At 37.2% G+C, this 21,361-nt stretch overlaps 1 protein-coding gene across 1 annotated transcript in view; it reads left to right on the top strand.

Moving 5' to 3' along the window:
* Positions 1–3,169, top strand: part of RPGR (retinitis pigmentosa GTPase regulator) — a gene marked incomplete at both ends in the record, with an annotated part of 36,187 nt that extends 33,018 nt beyond the window's left edge. Inside the window, one exon of the mRNA XM_079549811.1 lies at positions 779–3,169. Coding sequence (XP_079405937.1) covers positions 779–3,169 — 2,391 coding nt within the window. The remainder of the gene's footprint in view (positions 1–778) is intronic.
* Between the last annotated feature and the right edge of the window lie 18,192 nt (positions 3,170–21,361).

Raw genomic sequence — 21,361 nt, 5'->3', positions numbered from 1 at the left:
GACAGGGTATAATAATCTGCCAGTCTAAGAAAACTATTATGATCTTGTCATTCACTTTATAATTTCTGGTAGTAACCTATATGTTTGTTGTTTTGATAACAAAACTATTTTAATTGATGTTTGGGACAAAGTATAAGTAAAGATTTTATTTACAGAAAATCAGCAGAGTATATTTAAAGGAGCAATAATGCTAGTCTTTGTTATAAAATTAGATTACTTTTGAATTACTGTCCTGTTTCACTTTTAAAATGATACCAATCTTCCAGCTTTTTGGTATATTTCATTACCCTTTCATTCTATATTAAAAAACAAACAAGCATTTTGGAGAATTTTCTAAGTAAATGCAAGTTTTAAAGCAGAAAGTCAACAGATTCTCAAAATGTTCAGAAAAAGCATAACAGTGAGTGCATCAGAAGATATCCCAAGTAGAGGATGGTGTAATAGAGCTTTAGCTTTTTCCTCTGTTCACACTGCCTCCTTCACACGTTGCATGTACTCCAGCTATGATCATGGCTAGAGTTTTTATATTCACTTTGAATGCTTGCATAGTGAAAAAAGAGCATAGATGTGCCATCAAAAGCATGTTGCATTCTTCTAATATGTGTAATTCTAAATCCATTTCATTTATAATACTCCACCTTTTATGCTATCTTTTAGTTACATCACATAAACTGTTTCTTTTCTTGTTCAGTTGTTTCTGTAGTATTTTCTTTTGCTGTTGCTTGTTCTTAATGCTTTCCTTCTTTCTTTTTAATTTTCTGCTTCTCATGTGGAATAGAAGAACAATAAAAATCTGAAACTGAAAAGAGATGGTAAAGGTGGGCTGAAAACTGTTGATTTTGATTTCATGCAGAAAGGATCAGAATTAGATTCTGGTTCCTTACGAAAGCAGTCTTCACTTTCAAAGTTGCCAGAACAGAATGCAGATTTAGAGAACAGTAATGACTTTGTAGGGAAGTCCACGGCCAAAAAAAATACAAGGAAAAGTAAATCTCAGCATACACAAAGTGTTAGTACTTCAAAAAGTGGTGTTCAACACGTTAGCAGGGACAAATGCAAATTAGGTAAAAGGGAAAAAGAACATTCAGAAAATCCTGAAATTATCAGGGACGGAGTAACATATGGTTTTCCCAATGAAAAAACAAATGATTCAGATAAAAAGTTAAAAGTTGTTAGGTCTAAGCAATCCCTTAAAATTGATGTACTTCCATCTGCATCCAATAATCAGCCCCATAATGGTTCATTAATTGTAGAAGAATGCAATCTTGTTAAAAAGCAAGAAAGTCAAGAAGCAGTAGAAAGTAGAAACAAAATGAAGAATGCTGTTGAAAAATCTAATACATGTGAAAGAGGGAAACAAAGTATTGAAAAACAGAGGGAGTTTAAAAAAAAGGACCCATTATTTAAACAAATAGCTGTAACTACATCATCATCTTCAAGTGAAGAAAATAGTAATGATATTGCAAAATATGTTCTTGAAAGTAGGGAAAATGAAGGGTACTGCTATGAATATGGAGAGATCAAGAAGTCAGTAAAAACAGAAAATGTAAAAGATCTGGAATTACAAAAAGAAGGCAGTGAGATTGAAGGGATGCAAGCTACAAACAATGAAAAAGAGCATGTAGAAGCCACTGATATAGAAAGCCTGAATGAGGAAGAGACATATTCTGAAGCTAAACTTGATGAAGACAGACAGTTAGGAACAAAAAATGATGAGGAATCTAATGAAGAGCAGGAGAGCGAAGACAATGAAGAAGATGAAAGTGAAAAAGAAAATGGCTGTCAACTGAATGAAACAGTTGACAGTGAAGTTGAACTAGGGGAGGAAGGTGAAGAGGCTGAGGTTGAAAAAGATATGGACAAAATCATTTCAGCAGAAAGTGATGAAGATGAAGAGGGAAAAGATGATGAAGGAAATGAACGAGATGAATCGCCAATTGAAAGAGATGGTGAAAATGGGGATGCAGAAGAGGTTGAAGTGAGTCATGAAAAACACGTCACAGCTCAAGGAGATGAAGAAGGCAGATTGATAGATGAAGCAGAAATACAGAGTGAAGAAGAAAAAGAGGATATTGAAGAAGAGGAGGAGCATGTAAAAGAGAAACAAACTGAAAAGGAAGAGGAGGAACAGGATGAAAGTGAAGGAAGAGATGAGAGCGAAGAAGGAGATGAAAATATAGAGGAGGAGGAACAAAAAGGGGTTGAGACAGAACAGGAAGGAAAAGATGGAAAGGAAAGTGAAGAAGAAGAAGAAGAAAGGGAGACTGAAGGAGATGGTGGAGAGGAGTTAGAAGAAGCCTTGTCAGGGAGGGAAGAAGAAGAGAGATCCCAAGAAGAATGGGAGGAGGAAGATGGAAATAAGAGGGCTAAGGAGATGAGGGAGGATGGAGTAGAAGAGGAAGAAGAGGGGGAGGATGAACGAGAAGAGCAAAGAGGAGAAGAGGAGGAGGCAGAGGAAGGAGGAGAGATAGAAACTGAAGAGAAGGGAGAAGAAGATGAAAACAAGGAAGAGGAGGAGGGAGGAAATGAAGAAGAGGAAGGAGAAGAGGATGATGAAGAAGATGAGGGAGAAGAGATAGAAGAAGATGAGGGAGAAGAGATGGAAGAAGAGGAAGTAGAACTAGAAGAGAATGAAGAAGGAGTAGAAGAAGAGGAAGAGGAAATTGAGGAGAAAGAGGGAGAGGGAGCTGAGGAAGAAGAGGGAGCTGAGGAGGTAGAAGGAGAGGAAGAGCAAGAAGAGGAAAAGGAAGAGGAAGAAGAGAAAAGAGAACAGGAAGAAGAGGAAGAAGGACGGGAAGAGGAGGAAGAAGTAGAGGAAGGGGAAGAAGGAGGAGATGAAGAGGATGAGGGTCAGGAGGAAGAAGAGGAGGATGGAAAGGGAGAAGAAGGAGGAGATGAAGAGGATGAGGGTCAGGAGGAAGAAGAGGAGGATGGAAAGGGAGAAGAAGGAGAGGAAGAAGAAGAAAAAACAAAAGATGAAAGAAGAATTGTTAATAATAAGCTTCCACAAAAGAAAAGCAAAACCAGGAAACCAGGAAGGACAGAAAGTTCTGCTGTACCAAACAGCTCCAAACAAAAAATGAAGTCAAAACAGCGCATAGCAAATGGTTTGCATAATTCAGAACAGTTTTGGAACAATGTGCTGCCTCATTACTTAACACTGAAATAATATAGACTAGTGGAGATTCATTTTGAGTCTACTCAGGAAAATCTGAAACTACAGCAAATTGATTTTTAAAGGTATCCAAAAGTTTGTTATACATATATTTTAAGTGCCTGTTGAAAAAGAAGATGCGTGGATTTGAGAAGCTTTTATGAGATAAATCATATTCTTTGTTGATAAAATCATTTAAACAATCATCTTTATCGTATTTGACACAGATTTAAAAGAACTACTAAGGAGGCAGGATGTGTTTGCCTGCAATTATAACTTCATGCTAATAACATGAATTATACATTGTAACAGTTTAATCTTTGCATCTGAATCAGATTTCCTGAGATAATACATGAATTTTAGTTGCAGCTTACTTGTTAATGTGCCTGATTTGAAAAAGATGTCAGTAAATCATTAAGGATACGTAATTTAAAATTTTGGTATCACTCCATTTTCATTCCTCCTACTTTTCTTCTGTTCATATATAGGTAGGATGTTTGTTCAAATACTCAGCGTAAGTTAGAGGACAAGTTGCCAAGTATAGATGGGATCAGTAGATGAGAGGTAAATGGAAATGTAAGCCTGGGCAAAAGGTGGCTTGGGCTTTTCCAAAGGCCTTAAAGGTTGACTTTATATTTTGGTGACAGCACATAATTATGTACATAAAAGCTGAACATAAACCTCAGAATTTTGTCTACATTGCATTATAATGAGAATGCATTCTCTTTAGTGATGATTTTTATTTGCTACTTTTTATGATTTGACATAATTAAGAATTTGAAAATATACACCTGTAAAACATTATTTACTTGTGTGTACTCTTCAATACAGAAAAGACTCAATAGCTGCCTACAAAAGACTAAAATATATTAGTCACCTAACTCTAAGGTTCTCAAGGAGGGAATTATATTTTGTTGCAGAGTGAATTACATATGAGATTTCAGGATCAAAGCTTAAGCTTCTCCTTGTTAGAGGAGGTTTGTGTTTTCCCTTCCTTCCTGAAAGTCACATGTGACAGAAAGAAGGTACTATAACAAACCAGGGAAGTAAATGGAATAGTAGCAAAAGTGGCACGGAACTCTAAATTATTTTTTAAAAAGAGAAAGTATGCTAATACTTACACACAAACAAATCTTGAAAGATATTTTTGGTGCTGCATTATTGTTATTAGAGTCTGAACCAGCAAAAGAAAGGATATGAACTCTTGTCATTCAGCATTATTAGTTAAGTACTATGCTAATGGTTGGTCTGAGGAAATTTTGTAAACATCTTAATATTCACTAATTCACTGGAAGAATTGTTATTTAAACATTATTTAAAATGGATACTGGAGAAGGAAAACAAAAATGAGTAAATGCCACTCAATAAAAATGTTAACAGAATCAATACTTATGTTGAGATTATGAAACATTTTTAATGTTGTAAGATATTGACATTAAACTATCTTTGGTACAATGTCTCCAGAATTTATTTTCTAAGAAGGCATTGGTAGATCAATGCTTTGCTAGTGCATTCTAGTTCAGTTCAATCCTTCCTGTCTGAATCACCCTTTCCATATACCATGTTTGAAGGTAAGATCAATTTCAGTTGCATGCTGTATGTAATAACTAAAATAAAAATAGTTAGTCCAGTGACTTTATTTTGTCCCTGTGAAATTAATTTCAACCTTTATAACTTTCTGGAATACATTGTCTTGATGTCGGTATGGATGGGTAAGCCTTGAGAAAAAAGGTAAGTATAATGATATTGTGATAGAGGGGAATACTTTAACGGTTAAATGCACTCCCCAAGAAGACAGCTCACTCTTACAATGGAGTCCTTAGTTCTTCTGTAGACGTCCTGCTTTATCACTGAAGTACTGTGAAATCGTTTACATCTAAAACTAAGTAGAGTTAAACTGTGTTATTTTACCTTTCTTAAGAAAGATTAGGATGTTACTGTGACTAAACTTGGAGCAATAGTGGAAAGTATTTTTGTAGGTCTAAAATCGTGTTTCTTGGAATATAATAATCTACTGGTGATTCTGAAATTCAGCCTTGGAAGAAAGCTATGCTGTAAGAATAATGTGTTGTTATGAATAATATTTCTGGGGTTGGGGTTGGGGGGGGGGGCAGAAGTGTGGGCACTTTGATTTCAGATCTACACAGGAATGAATCGTCCCTTATTGTTTGGGTATAACTTTTAATCTAAATTTTTAGACAAATAGGGACCATTTGATGTTTCTTGCTTAACAAATGCTGATAGTATAAGGTTTCCCAAGAGTCTTAAAGAAGCTAAGTGTGGACATTTCCTCTTTATTCTGTCTGGAAAAAACTCATTGACATTAAAATTAATTTTATATTGCTTTGTGCATCATTCCTGTGGTAAAGGGAAACTAGAGCATTTCTGCAGTTCTGAGGGTTTTCCACAGAACTGTTACATAAATTGCTCACTATGCCAATGTTTCTGGGCTTTGGGGGAATTTGGAACTTCATCAGCGTTAACTAGAGTGGAATTTTGTTTAGTTTGACTCATACTGATTTATAAAGCTTGGTAGCTGTGGTTTTATGGAAATTCAGTATGTCCTTGGTTTTTATTATGGGATAGAAAAAGATTTATGTGCAGTAAGTAAGCTTAAGTAACATGGCAGAAGCACTCCCAAACTAGTTTTTAGTAGGAAAAAAAAAAAAAATCCAGAACTAGAGAAAACAGACATAACTACACAGACCAAAGGTTTGTCTAGCACCAGTACTCTTTCTCTGTGTGATACTTCTCCTTCCTCAAAGAGGGAGAAGGGTCCCTGGGGAAAACCTAGTGAGGCTCATTGAGAGGGCTTTAAACTAGGTCTGAAGGGTGACAGGAGGTAAAGCGAGCCTTCCTATGGTAAGATGTGGGATAGCATAACTAGATTAGATGGACAGGGTGCTAGCAGGGGCCTTGAAAGACCTGCTGCCTTCAGAAGTGCTGGCAGTGCTGCAGCATGTACAAAATTTTGTGATGATGAGGCAGTGACTGCTGGGCAATAGGAGAAGGCTATGGGGAAAATCAAGGAAAATACTTGAAAAAAAGAGGAATTAAGGAGTTATCCTTTAAAGAGGTGACAGGACCAGCTGCCCTGCTAGAGTGCCTCTACACCAATGCATGCAGTTTAGGAAACAAACAGAAGGAGCTGGAAGCTACTGTGCTAGAAAATCATGCTATAGTTGCTGTCTCCGAAAGCTGGAGGGATGATTCCCATAATGAAAGTGTGGCTATCGATGCCTACAAACTGTTCAGAAGGGGCACACAAGAAAGGAGGGGAGGGGGTGTTGCTATCTACGTCAGAAAAGTAGAATGTGAAGAGCTGTCCCTAAGAATAGCCTTGAACAATTTCAAAGTGTGTAGGTAACAGAGACTGAGGCAGCAAAGGGAGCCTTGTGATCACTGTCTACTACAGGCTACCTGGTCGTGTAGAGGCCTTCTACCTCCAGCTACAGGAGGCACTGCGATCGCAAGCACTCATCCTGCTGGGGGATTTCTGTCACCCAGACAGTTGCTGGAAAAATAACACGGCAAGCTGTAGACAATCTAAGAGATCCTGGAATGACTGAGGATAAATTCTTGAGTCAAGTAATAGAAGGCCTCACCAGGGGTTGCAGTACTGGACTTGTTGCTCGTCAGTGCAAATGAACTGATTGGTGACATCAGGATTGGAGGCTGCCTGGGCTGGAGTGACCTGGGCTATGCTACTGATCTTCTCAGAGTAGCAAATTCAATTTGCAGTGTGTGCAAATCTAGCCATTTGACAAAAGCGTGGTTAAGATACCCTTTCTAGCAATAAGAAAAAAAAGAAAAGGCGGAGATTTAAAGGCAAAGCATTTTGTTTAACACCATCTGACTATGAACTCAGATGACCTTTTGTGTATGTCTTTAATTTTCAAATGAGTGTTACAGGAAGCCAAATCAAGTTCAAAAATAATAGAATCTTTGGTCAAAAGAATGTAGACAGATCTGTACACTGTAATGTGCTTTATGGTAGCTGATGTATGAGGGCAAATTCTCAACTCATTTCTGAATCAATATTTTTGCTTGCACAAATGGCAGGCTGTACTTCTGTCATCTGTTAATTTCTGAATGTTCTTGATCGGAAGGCACTCATTGATTTACAGTATTTTAATAACACTTCTTCGTGTTTTAATGCAGAGAGGTTTGCTTTTGCATAGTGAAAACATTTTGATGAGATATCTTTGACTTCAAAAAATTGCACTGCTTTTTCTATTGAAAAGAGGGGAAAAAAAAAAAAAAAAAGAAAAAAAAATACCCAAAGCAAGTACACTTAATAGCAGCATTTTTTAAGGATTTATGGCTATTTCTATTGGCTCTTTCCTTGGCAACCTCCTGATAGGAGGGATAAATGCTAACATAATTATCTCAAAAACTCATAAGTGATGAAAATAGCTTATTATCATGGTCCTGAGTTGTCAAGTAGACTTTATTATTCTGCCTTTCATAAGTGTCTCGACATTGAAACATCAGACATGGACTGTGCTTTTTTCTGTCTCTGGATGGTGGGTCAGTTGCAGGGCAGTCTGTTGGAGTGTCCTGAGTTTAATGTTTTGGGTTCAGAGCTTCATAACTTGTAAAGTACCCCTCCTTTCACACAGAATAGCATGTGTGGTTTGTGTGAAATGTAAAGTATTTGTGGTTGCATATTGAGAGTGTGAGAGAGGGCTAAACAAAGTTAGCTGCAATTAGAATTTTATATTAAACAAAGCTTTTATCTGCTCCTATACCTAGATCAGACTAGTGCTGAAGAACAATGCTTCCTACTTCCTTTGTACCGATGATGTGCTGTTCAACTCAGCAAGAGTCTTCAATCTAATACAAATTTGGGATTGTAAGCCACCCTAGGAGAAACTGGATTTCTTAAAAGGGAGCCTAAAATACTTGAATTTTATCCAGTGTCTAGTCAGGTCACAAAATGCCTCTCATAGTTAGCACAGCAGCAGTAATGCTGCAAAATTTAATCTGTTTTATTGGACACTTCATTGTCATTTCTCAGGGGAAAAAAAGACAAACTTGAATGTGTCTTGTATAAAGTGTACTGAAAGAAGTTAAGCTCTGTTTTAGAGCAGGCCTTCCAATAGCTTTCAAAAACACCAGTATGACGTGATGTGCAGGTGAAAATCAGTGGGACTTTTGTTACAAGGTTGGGTGTGCCTTAAAAAATCTACCCATACAGCAAAAGCTGATGAGAATGGGCTTAAAGACTGCTGATGCTTGTTCAGAAATTGGTTTTGTGTCAGAGTATTTTGAAATGGTGGATCTCCCTGGAGAGACTCAGTCTTGCAGACTGTGGAAACTTTAATAGTGACTCATGGGGCATCCTCTTCAGGAATGTATGGAGAACAGAAACTTATAAAACCTTTCTGTATGCAGTAGTATTATTGATAAAAATTTGTCTTTGCCCATATTTTTACAAAACTGTTGAATAATAATCAGCATTAGTAAGGCAGAATTCTAATAAAAAGCACAATATTTTGGAGAGGTATGTAGGACTCTAAGCTGTGTGACACAATAAAAGCGGAAACCAGTGACTGTCCAAATTCAGTTGCAAATAAGTGGGAGGTACATGACCAACTCCAGATACTAGAACCTTTTTCTGTAGGAATTTGGAAAATATGCAGAAACTGCATCCACGTGGGCCAGTATTCCCAAGTTAGTTTTCCTCTTAAGTCTTTTCACATTAATAATTCATTTTTTTATGTAGCGTATTACCTTCCAACCACGCAAGTTTTTAAAATCATTACAATATATTTTGATTTGAAACTGCTCATTATAGTTCCTCTGTTTTGCTTAAGTGTCCAGGATTTATTTTGGTATGCCTTTTCTAAGTGGTTAAAGGGTATTTTTGTATAATGGCTTATAGGAGTTTATGTATGATGTAAATAGTTTCTTATTTGTTTTGCTATTCTTCACAAACAGCTTAAGTAATCATTCTATGTCTGTCAGGGTTTGTTTGTTTTTTTCCTTTTCACCTTGGAAGTTTATATTATTTACTTTCCAAATAAAGCAGACCTTTGGAAGAAGATACACTTTTGTGTATGAAAGCTATCTGAGCTATTTCAGATGCTGACTCATCTTGGGAAACAAATAATAAAAATTTGTTCTGACTTGATGGAAGGAGTATCCTTTAGGTAAATCCATTGAAATTATTTTTGTAGTAAATAGATTAAGTTGGATATCTAAAATAAACTTGAAAGTTTGTTGACTACCTGTAAATGAAAGAATAAGCTTTTAAATGCCTAATTTGAGTATTTTGGAGTATATCTGAGTACTTGTATATTTGAATTTTGTCAGTTATCAAACTGTTCAGCTTTGTCATTAGTAATTGTTAAGGTGGAAGACATTTGTCTGAGGGTTAGAATAACTGAGCTAATTACTTCTCTAGATTAATAGCTATAAAATGGAAATCCAATTCAAATTCCTGATGAAATGATGTTAAGCTTTCATTGTAACCTTTAAGCAACTACAAAGTATGTGTTTTAGCCTTACTAAGACTTTTGTAAGGCAGTATTTCCAGTCACTTCATATTAAATAACTTGATGTCATTAAAAGAACAGTATCAACAAAATGTTATATGCCTGTTCATATATTTCTAACCCACAAGGGATAAATAGAGCTAATTTTATTGTCTTCTCTCATCTGTATGTAAATTAATGGTTAATGTTATTACTTTAAATGCCATCTTAAAATGACAGCAGTGTATTTTTCCTTCATAGACAATTCAGGCATTGTGCTTGTGACTTGTGCTAGTGTTTTGGAGATTGAAATGGGGATTTTTGGAAGTTATGATTTGTCTTCAATCCTTTATCAAAAAAGAAGGATGCTCTGTAGAGATGTATTTTGTGATTGTTTTTACCAGTGTTGTTTTTAGCAGTGTTTTTACCAATGGGAGCATTGTTCACTCCCATCTGACAGCATTATGGGCTGTGGCCCATAGGTCAACCTCAGTAGAGATGATGCCAATCAACTACGCGTCTTCTACTTCATAGTGAAACTTCTACTAAGTGTGTATTCAGGTCACCTATTATATAGGAATGTAAGCAGCCACACGCATATAGGAGAGATTTTGGGTATCTAAAGGTAACAGGCTGGATTGGTAATGGGAGGAATCTGTTCTTTATGTGATTAAAAGCTCTGCTAAGCAATTACAAATTTGGGAGAAGGTAGCCAAGGAAGAAGCATGTAGCTAACTTGTGTTATTTTCAACTGTCTTTAATAATCTCTATGGATTATTTACAGTTTCCAGGGCAAACAGAAACAAATATATTTTCTGTAAACTTGAACTTCCCAGAACTCTGTTTCAAAGTGGTACGCATAGAAATTACAGATTTCTCTTTGTCATTGAGTTTTTGCAAGATTTTAGATCTGAGAAGACATAAATTGTCAGTGGTTTTGCTATTTTCTGCCCTAGCAACATAAATTGGTGGTGGCAAACAAAAAATATTTTGACTTCTTGGAGAGAGGCTTGGAGGGAATCCATAAGCTTTCCCTTCTGAAATGCAAATTATGGACAGCCAGGCTGCCGGAGTTTCCATAAGTGATGCAGGATGGATTGATAATGAAACAGTTAATTCCATATAGAGAAACCTGGTTCCCTGCAGTCATTTGAGCAAGGTCTACCATGACACATCTTCACTGAGATTGTTTTTCATAACAGCAGGTGAGAAGTGGTACATGAAAGGTTGTTTCCTGGTACCGACCTTGAAGAAACTGGAATCTTGGACTTAAAGCGAAACCATTTCAAGTCTTTTCTTTTATGTTCTTTGCTATTGTTGATTTGGTGTATGTGTCATTGGCCAAGTCAGCTTTTCTGTGTATCAACTTTAGAAGTAAAACTGTTGAAGTTGTTCTTACAGCATTATCTTTCTATGAGTAAGGAACATAAAGTAGAATAAGAAAGTAACCTCCAGCACATGATGATGGAGAGTAATGCAGAGCTTATACTAGTTGAACACCTGCTTTAATTAGTAGCACCACATTATTCAGAGATGATTTTTAATAAACTGATTATTCATCTTTTAAAGTAAAAAGAATATCTGTAGTATGGCATTCTCATCTGTTCTTCACTATCATTGGTAAAAGCTCTCCAAAACATGCCTGTAAGTGGGCATGTGAAAGTGACAGCAACAAAGGTGCTATCAGAGTTGTCATTCAAAAAGGCTTATTTTAGAAGTTGAACAGATGAGGTGTTATCCAGAGACACCTCTGCCAAGCTGCAAGTTTAGTCAGTGGAAATCTGGTCAGTCAGGAAAATTGTTCAGTGTAACAACAGTAGACAACAGTAGGCAGCAACTTCTTTTAGTTCCACTGGTTACTTTGTCTAAGAGCATTTACTCAGTTACACAAACACAATTAGTGTCACATCAGGTGTTACAGGATATCCTATATGGATGTGAATTGGAACCTGGAATGATTCTGGTCTTTGTAAATCCCATGTTAGGATGTCTTAAATTCATATGGTATCTGAGTGGTGCTTATCAATCTGCTGATGACATTGACAGCTTATGTGCATCTCCTATGTAGACTCCTAGATTTAGATAGTTTTATTTTTAGGCTTATAAGAAGTGTTTTTATAATGGGATCCAAACCTGCTGTGTACCTATGGAGTCATCCAATGAAGTTCAACTGTTCTGCATCTGTGAAAGAGCAGTGATTTCTGTAAGCAGAGGTGTTATACATTACTCTCTTATGTTCTGAAGGCTACTGTAGGATCTTTGTGTTCAGTTTCTGAACTAATCTATGCTAAAATGGATGCTATGGATGATTATGCTCTGCTTTTTCATTTAAGTTCACAGAACATGTCCACATGATTCTGCTTACCACAGAGCCTATGCTCTATGTAAGATCAGTATTTTTCTTGTTGATTGCTGGACTAGTATCCCTTGTATCAGCACAGCTGAAGATAATCGCATGTGCCTTGTAAAGTGAGATAAACAACTGTTTTCAGCTCCTAGAGAGGCGGTATTTGCTTTTGCTTTCCGTCACAGAAACATGTTTTCTTTTCTTCATAGAAATATTACTGAAGAATTGAGCGCATGAAGAGTTTGGCATGTTTAGCTTCATAATTTTCTCAGAAAAGAGAAAAATAAATGTTCACACCCTTCTAGAAACCTGCTGTCATTTTCCTCATCCTTGTTCCACACACCAGCAGACAACATTCTGCAGTGATCACACAGCAACAAAGCCTTTAAACTTAGTATATCAAAACTAAGACCTCAGTAGTGTTAACGTGAGCTAACCCACAGTCAGATTTTTGAGAGTCCTTATTTAAGAGCAAACCTCAAATAAGGACACCTGCCTTTACACTTGTTTTATCTACCTTGGAGCAATTTATTTGAATTTTCTTGGTTTTAGTCAAATTACAATGTATGATGAATTGGGTTGAGGACTATGATATTACTGTGCAGCATGCATTTCAAAATTACTTTCTGGCCATCTTGTCAAAGGAACAAAACTCGTCTGGAGATGAAGAAACAGATGATGATGAAGATGAAGAAGTAGCAGCAGTAGAAGAAGATGTAGAAGAAGCAGCAGTTGAAGAAGGAGAAGAGGGAGAAGATGGAGAAACAGAAGCAGAAGAAACAGTCAAAGAGGAAATGGAGGAAAATCATGAGAAAGAGAAATGCCATAGTAAAACACCTGAGGGAGAGAAAGATGATAATAGCACAGTGGAAACTGTAGAGGTAAAAGCTTTTACTCCTTTTAAGTTATTTTCTGTGGTGCAGTTTGGTGTTCTATAACTTGCATTAATTTCAGTATATGTGTAGTTGGCTTGGAAAGGCAAAGTTGTTTTTTTTTTTGGGTGGTTTTGATAGAGGGGAAAATACATGTGTAGGTGTTTATAGTTCAACAATTTATTTTTTAGCAAGTTTGAAAGTAGAAATTTCATTGTTTTGTCTCTATAGACAGAAGAGACTACTCAGAAAGAGACCATCATTCAGCAGGGTAAGAATACAATTCCTGAGAATTGGACCATTACATACATTCTAAAGTGAACGAAACATTTCAAAAGATTTCTAAACAATCTCTATTATAAAAATAGTGAACAATATAGTTATGTTATCAATATACTAACAATATAGTATACCATCAATGATTGGTAAAGCAGTTATTGAGACAATGAAATTTGAGAGGGAAAAATTACTACTAATTGTTAATGTTTTGGAACTGAAAAACACTTTTTACAGTTACATTTTGGAGGATGCCCAGAAAAATAGACTTTCTCTTAGCAGGATTACCTTGCTTAAAATGAGCGTTTCTAGTTTTAAGGTGACAAAGTGATAGCAAGTGGATTATTTCTCAAGCAACTTCTTTAGGTGCCATGCTTCTTCAGCAGAGAAACTTGTCAGTTGTTTCCTTCCCTGTCTCAGCTGAAGTTCCCTCATTATGTTCACAACAGACTATTTTCCATGAAATGTGATAATTACTCAGCACCATTCAAAGATGCTAAAGATGTGAGTCTAGATGTTGCCTGCAGTCTTGAAGATAGTTTGAGTATACTGATGACAGATACTCCTTTAGAAAATCTGGGAGTGTGAAGTTGGGTGCCATATTTGCAAGACAAGTCAAAAATGCTTCCTTTATTTCAGAAGTTCTAGAATGATCAATGATTGCCCTTTCAAAAGAAAAAAAAAAAAAAGCATGGTAAAAAAAAGACCACTTGCTTTAATTATGAAGCTATGTCATTTATCTTCACTATTATAATTGTTATAGCTTGTGTGGAATGGATGCTTAAACATTTTTCCATCATCCAATGATGTGGAGGCTTTGATATGAAGTTGTTTTATATCATTCACGCAGGGAGTATGGGAAAATTTAAACACGGTAACAGTGACTCACATGGAAAGCTTTCCCTTTACCAGGAAATTCTATGGAATAAAGATCAATGCTGAACAATAACTCTTGCTTTTAAAGTCAGCATTTCCAAATTAGATTATATGTTAAAAATCTGTTTACGAGACACTGTCCTCTGTCCACAAGAGGAAACTACGAGTGTCCAAGTCAAAACATTTTACATGATGTTACTGCTGTGTGCATTCGTTTCCTGAAAATCAAGCATTTGGAGAATAATACAAGGCTACTGTATAGAGAAGTGTAGAGAAGCTGAGCATCATGTTGAATTGAAGATTCTGATTGCTTAAGATCTACATTGCATTTAGTGACTTTCACTTCAGAAATCATTTGAATAATGCTTTTTTCTGCTCTTAATTTCTGAGAATCAGAAGGAAGTTAATATAAGGGTTTATGTTACCATAGAGAAAGAAAGTACTGACAATCACACTGTGAACGATTCTTCAGAGAACACTGAGGACCAAATAGCTGGAGGAGCAGTTGGGAGAAAAAAGGTATGTAGTCTGATTTTTCATTTCAGCAGTGAACAGGAAGGTGCTGGGCAGTTACTGAGCCGAAGCAAACAGCCAAATTTACCTGAACTGCAATAAACAGTTAAACTGCTGAGTAACCTGCTATTTCTGTTTAAAATTTGTTTGGTGATACCCCTGTATGTGTTGCTTTTTGTGGAAGAGCTGGTTATTATGCACTGTCCATGGATTAAAATGAGAGCATTTGGAAGCTTACATATTGTATGGTAACTGTTAGGTCACAGCCTGAACCAGTGATTGAGCATGTGTTAAAGGGGTGTAGTCAGCTCTGGGAGCACTGGTGGAAGCAATCACCTGTGTGACCAGAAGGGGTTACCCTTCTCTAACCTCATTTAAGGGCTGGCAGCTGCAAGGGAAGCATCTCTGCTTAGAGATTGCCTCCTTTGGAGTGTTTGGTGAATTCTGATCCTTGGAAAGGTGTAAGCAGTTCCTTCTTTATTACTGGATTGTGACCTCTACTCTTCTGGGGTTATCCAAAACTGGTTTAAAGCAGCTCTATCTGCTGTTGTCTATCCTTACATGCATTAAGCATGTATATCAGCATTTTCTAGTAGAGGCTGTCAGACATGCAGGTTGATGTTTTTTAATAGTTTTTCTCCTTGCCTTTAAAGTTACAGAAGGTCTTATAGCCTTCTATGTGCCGCGTATTTCCTTGCTCTTTAACTCCAAAATGAAGATGACAGATAGGTACAATGAGTGGGAGAAGTTATTCATATTGAAAGCTGTGAGTGATACAGCCTTAGAGGAACCGCATTGCAGAATGATGGGAGATTACCATAACAGTTACATAACTCCATAGGTAATGTGACCAACTGTGGCAAAACTGTGACTTTGTAAGGTAATGTACAGTTGGAAGAGTAGTGTGGTTAGGATGATATGTTACAGGTGTTATAGTTGGAAAGATTATTGTGGTAGAAAAAAAAAAAGCAATCAGGGAAGCAATGCTCACCCATATCCTAGGTTCATGGTAGAAGACTCTGAAAAGAAGGGATCTCCAGAAAGAAATCCATCCCTAGTGGCAGTCAGCCCTTAAAAGGGGTCTAGGAAGGGTGCAGCCAGGCTCCGCCCCTTCTGGTCACACGGGTGAATTGCCTTCACCTGTGCAACTAAGGCTGACTCATTTCTTGCCTCAGGTGCTCAATCAGTGGTTCAGGCCATGACTCAACAGTTCCCATACAGGTTCTTTGGATCTGATTCAGGACTATAATGCTATAGGCAGATAATAAATAGATTTAAATAAACAGATAAAAATAGGCATTATCTGTAACTTAACGGGATTTAATAGCTACTCTCATTATACCTGGGAAGTGACACTACAATTATATTCCGAAGATAAGAAGGTTGTTAAAAATAATCACATAAATCTTGAGCACTCTTACTTGTCATCTATATATTTGTGATGTCTTCTGGTTTTATACTAGCTTATATGAGGGAGAAATAATATTGGGCTGAAAATAGGTTACATTTCATAATGGGGCGTGTAAACAGAAGTCATGAAGCTAGTATATACTTCATGAAAACCACAGAACATGAGTAACTGTCTTAGGTATTATGTTACTGCAGTAAATACTGTTTTTGTGGAACTATGAAAAGTTGAGAGGCAGTTTTGTGACTAACTCTCGTTATACTAAAAATGTAAGTACAATGTATATCCTTGACTTGAAATGTTTCTTCTATTCATACATCGTGCTCTGATGGAGCTTTTAATAGAGAGTCTTCTAAGAAACAGTGGTAAACTTTGATGAAAAAACCAGCAAGTAAATAAAAATAAGATATTCCCATAATTAGCTTGAAAGTAAGTAATATCTCTATACTTCCGATGTTTCAAAAATATTTTTATCATCAGAGTTATTTCTCTTGCTCTTAAAGAATAACCATGCGATGCTTGACCTTCTCATATCAGAATTCCTGATTAAAAAAGGCTATTTAATGAGTTTCAATTAGTTATGTATTGATATAGCAGAAATTATTGTTTTGTGTATGCAACTGATGGTTAGGTTAGTTTGGTTTCTTCTAAAGGCAAGTGTATGATCTAGTCTGCAAATTTTCATACACAGCTTTTTTAATGAGCCTAGTGAGTACTTCTGAACAGTAAAAGGCTAGTATGTATTGGTAAGGGTTGGCATGACTAGAAAAAAAAAAAGCTCTATTACAATAGGTCTTAGTGCTTCTGTCCATAGAAATGAGATAAAGCCCATTATCACCTCTGTATAGCTCGCCCATAAAAGACAGAGAGGCAGCTCGTCACATCAGGTTTTTTTTGAGGTGACAACTTAAGAGTTTATTCTTATGAGAGATTAGCTAAACAATTTTCCCACTGTGTTTCCCTTTGAAAACAGCAGATTAGCTAGATCTTGTATCTATTTCCAACATGCCCTGATTTAAAGACTGCCTATATATTCTTAAAGCCCAAGAAGAAGGATCATGAGTCCCCACTTAGATTGAAAATCAAGATCAAGTGAGCTTTTGCCTTTTTTTGCTCTACCTGAGGTTTCAGTTTGTGGTTATTTTGGTTTTTTGAACTTTGAATTCCACAGCTAACTGTTTAGGGCTTGTTATTTATGTGGTTTTTGGTTGGTTTTGTTTTATTTTGTTTTACTCCAGTTTTCCCTGTTTAAACGAAAACCACTGGCAGGCCAGAAGAATGTATGTAACAGAAAGGAAGACGTATCTGGAAAGCCACTCCAGTGTGAACAAGAAAAAGACAGGGAAGATTTAGCTGGTGAAGATAGCAAAGATGAGAACCAGAGTCCTACATTGGAGAATTCTAAGGAAACTGTGACTGACCAGGATGAAAGGATAAAATCTTCTACTTGTGTATTACTCTAACACTGTGACAATATGTAAGAATGTGGCAGTCTTAAAGCACATAGTGCAGTTTTATACTTGAAAACAGTTACGAGTTACTGGAGCTGTTGACTGTTTGATTTTATTCATTTAATTGTTGTGATTTTAAACATGCAGACCATTTTCTTGGTATTTATTGGTAAGTTTAATAATTGGAGTTGATGTTTATCAGAATCTTATTGGAGTTCTGTGGCCTTAACTGTTAGTGTTGTAAAACAGAATATATTTTTTTATGTGAAGTTGGATACAGGCATTTCATGTTTTTTACTAAATAACTTTATTCTCTTTCAGTCTAAGCATTATGATGCTCTTGCAAAACTCTAAATACTTGATGTAAGATCACCAAACTGAGTAAGAACATTGAAGTTCACATTTTAAAGAGGATGCTCAATTACTTAGAAATACATATGCCTTTTTCTGTTTTCACTTAGAAAAAGAGCAATAAATGCTTCAAGTATTTAACATTGAGGCTCTCGTGGAGGAAATTATTTAGTACGTGCCTGATTTCCAACATGGCAGCAGTTGGAAACTATACCACTAATAGTGACACAAGTGTGTGAGTCAGTATCCTGCCAGACCTGGAACTACAGAAACCTCTCAACTCTGGGAGTTGCTGAACGCCTTCGCTCCTGCTGAAATCAACATAACATGACAGGATTGCCCCTCACAGAGTCAGACAAGATGAGAAGTGGGTGTCCGTGTTGTAATTTTAATTGGATTCCAGTTGTGTAGTCTTCAAACATCCATGGTATGACATGGATGAGCAGGATGGTTTCTTTTAATTAGGTCAAGAAGGAAAAGTCACAACCCCACTAATCTGGTTACCAGGACTCCCTCTACAAAGAATTAGATTTCTGAATGTTGTTAGATAAATAAGAAATACAACTCTTACTGTAATGAATCTGATCCAGTATTTGCTTGCCCCTTACTCAAATATGCATAGGTTTTATGAATAAGCACAAACTCTATGAAAAAAATATAAAGGATTAATGCTAAACTGAGTGCTAGTCAGAATACTTTGCAAGGGACAGATGATCATTATAGAAAACATAGGAATCTTTTTTTTTCTTTCCATTTCAGTGGCATACGAACATATTATGCCTTTGGCCATGTTTGCTTTTTGGATAATGAATTGTTTTCTTTTTTCTAGTTCCAAAGTTGCTTAAACTGTATGTGACAGAATCGTAAGTGTTATATTTAGCTGGAAAGTTGATGTAGTTTAACGCTTAGTTCCTGTAAGTACATCAGGTGTCCAGATGCCTTCATGGGGTCCTTTCTGCCACACAAAGCATCACACTAAAAACCTGGATGACCGAATTTATCATCTTTACCAGAGTTGCTTAAACAAATCATCTTTACCAGAGTTACTTAAGATCCTTTTATTTTGATCTGTTACTTTCCTCTTAAGTTCTGCAGTGAACTCTACATGAGCCTTTTCCCAGAGTTCACTCTATTTACATATTTTTCTTATTTTCTTGAATGCACATCTTGTGTCTGTTCAGCTTGGGTACTGTTGTGAATATTAAAGAAGTGGAAAAGGAGAGACAGACCAAACAGTATCTTCATAAATTGAAATGAATTTTTCCCCCTAAAAAGTAACTAAAGTTCAATCACAAATTATTACCATAAGGACAATTTATTCTTTTAAATGTGAACTATTTTAGTGGAAAATGTTACTTTAGAGTGGTAATTACTGTTACATCTGATGCTACTGAAGTTTACGTAATGGAATCTAAACTGATGTACACCCAATTTAGCTTAAGGGACTCTCACATTTACCTGTTCCACACGAGATGATCCAGTTTTCTTAGGAAAAAGCAGGAGCAGATTAATCTATTCAAATATCTTTTTTTACGTTTCTTCCTTGGTGATAAAAAAGATTAAACATATAAAACAAATTACATGTATATGTCTATTAATTAAAATCTTCAACAAGCTCATAGTCATGATTACAAACATTTTTATTATTAGAAGGCATTTGTTGACTGAACAATAGTGAGGAAGTTGTAGAAGTGCTTGTAGTGTATTTCTATATAGTCTGTTACTTTCCCAAAGATAATTTAAATATTTATTCTTTGATTTCACAGCCCTATCTTACAACAGATCGTGCTTCAGAATTCCAGGTTTTCTAAAACTTCATCAGCAAAACTGCCACTAGGTGGAGTTTGTGTTCTTCGAAGGTATAGCTGCATCATGTCAGTCTCAAGCCAGCAGTATTCCTTCTGCTGGCCCCCGGAAAGCAATTAAAGACACTCACTCTATCAATTTTTCTGATTCAGAATTCTCTGAAAGCTCCATCTCTTCTAGATTCTAACTTATTTTTTTTTCTTTAAGATCCTTGGGTACCTTAACAGTTGCATATGGTAGTAGTTTGTTTTTTTTTTTGCCATAGGTTTCACGGGGAGATCGTATATACATCTTAAAAGTAAATTCATTTGTATTTCTATATGTGTGTGTAGATGTTCAGTGTGCAAATTTCAATGTGTAAGTTCAGGTAAATGTTTGATCTGAAAAAGCCTTTGTATATCTTACACAGTACTGGTAAACCAGAGAGGTCTTAGACATCTGGAGACTTACACATGTAACACCCATCTAAGAAGGATCAGGAGGATCCAGGGAACTGCAAGTCTGCCAGCCAGACTTCAGTATCAGGGAGGGTCATGGAGTACATCTTCTTGAGTGATTGTGCGACAAATGCAGGACAACCAGGGGCTCAGGCCCAGCCAGCATGAGTTCACAAAAGGCTGGTCCTGCCTAACCATCCCTATCTCCTCCTATGATTGAGTGACCCTCCCAGTGGATGAGGAAAAGGCTGTTGACATTGATGGTAGTCCACCTGGGCTTCAGCGAAGTCTTTGACTCTGTTTCCCATAGTATTCTTCCAGAGCACATAGCTGGGGGCTTGGACAGATATTCTCATTGTTGGGTTAAGAACTGGCTGAATGACCAAGCCCAAAGAGTGGTGGTGAATGCAGTTAAACCCAGCTGGCCTCTGGTCATGAGCAGTGCTCCCCAGCGGTCAGTTCTGGGGCTTTTCCTGTTCAGTACCTTTAATGATGACCTGCAGGAGGGCATTGAGTGCACCCTCAGTAAGTTTGCAGATGACACTAAGCTGGCAGGAAGCGTTGATCTGCCTGAGGGTAGCAAGGCCCTACAGAGGGATCTGGACAGCCTGGATTGCAGGGCTAAAGCCAATGGGATGAGGTTCAACAAGACCAAGTGCTGGGTCCTGCATTCTGGCTACAACAACCCCAGACAATGCTACAGGCCTGGGGCAGAGTGGCTGGAAGACTGCGTAGAGGGAACAGACCTGGGGCTATTGATTGATGCTCGGCTGAGCATGAGTCAGCAGTGTGCCTGGGTGGCCAAGAAGGCCAATGGCATCGTGGCTCATATCAAAAATTGCATAAATGAGCAGTGCCATGGAGGTGATTGTCTCCCTGTACTCAGCTCTGGTGAGGCTGTACCTTGAGTGCAGTGTTCTTGGCTGCTCACTGCAAGAAAGACCCTGGAGCATGTCCAGAGAAGGGCAACCCTTGTGAGGGGGCTGTAGCACAAGTCTTATGACAATCTGAGGGAACTGAGATTGTTCAGTCTGGAGAAGAGGAGGCTTGGGAGAGACGTTATTGCTCCCTACAACCACCTGACAGAAGGCTGTGGCAAGGTGGAGGTTGGCCTCTTTTTCCAGGTAACAGCAATACTGTCTGACACAATGGTATAAGATGTGGAAATGCATAATGAAGCAAACATCTGTCACTGAATTTTTCCATGCAGAAAAACCTGCTGACATTCATTGACACTTGATCAGTGTTGATGGAGATGACCACAGTGAATGTGGTCAGGCACTGGAATGGGCTGCCTAGGGAGATGGTGGAGTCACCGACCCTGGTGGTGTCCAAGAAAAGTTCAGAGGTTGTACCAAGGACATGGTTTAGTGAGAAATATTGGTGACAGG

The sequence above is a fragment of the Tetrao urogallus genome (genome assembly GCF_951394365.1).
Source record: "Tetrao urogallus genome assembly, chromosome: 1".
NCBI classification, from domain to species: domain Eukaryota; kingdom Metazoa; phylum Chordata; class Aves; order Galliformes; family Phasianidae; genus Tetrao; species Tetrao urogallus.
This window is presented reverse-complemented; position numbering and strand designations above follow the sequence as displayed.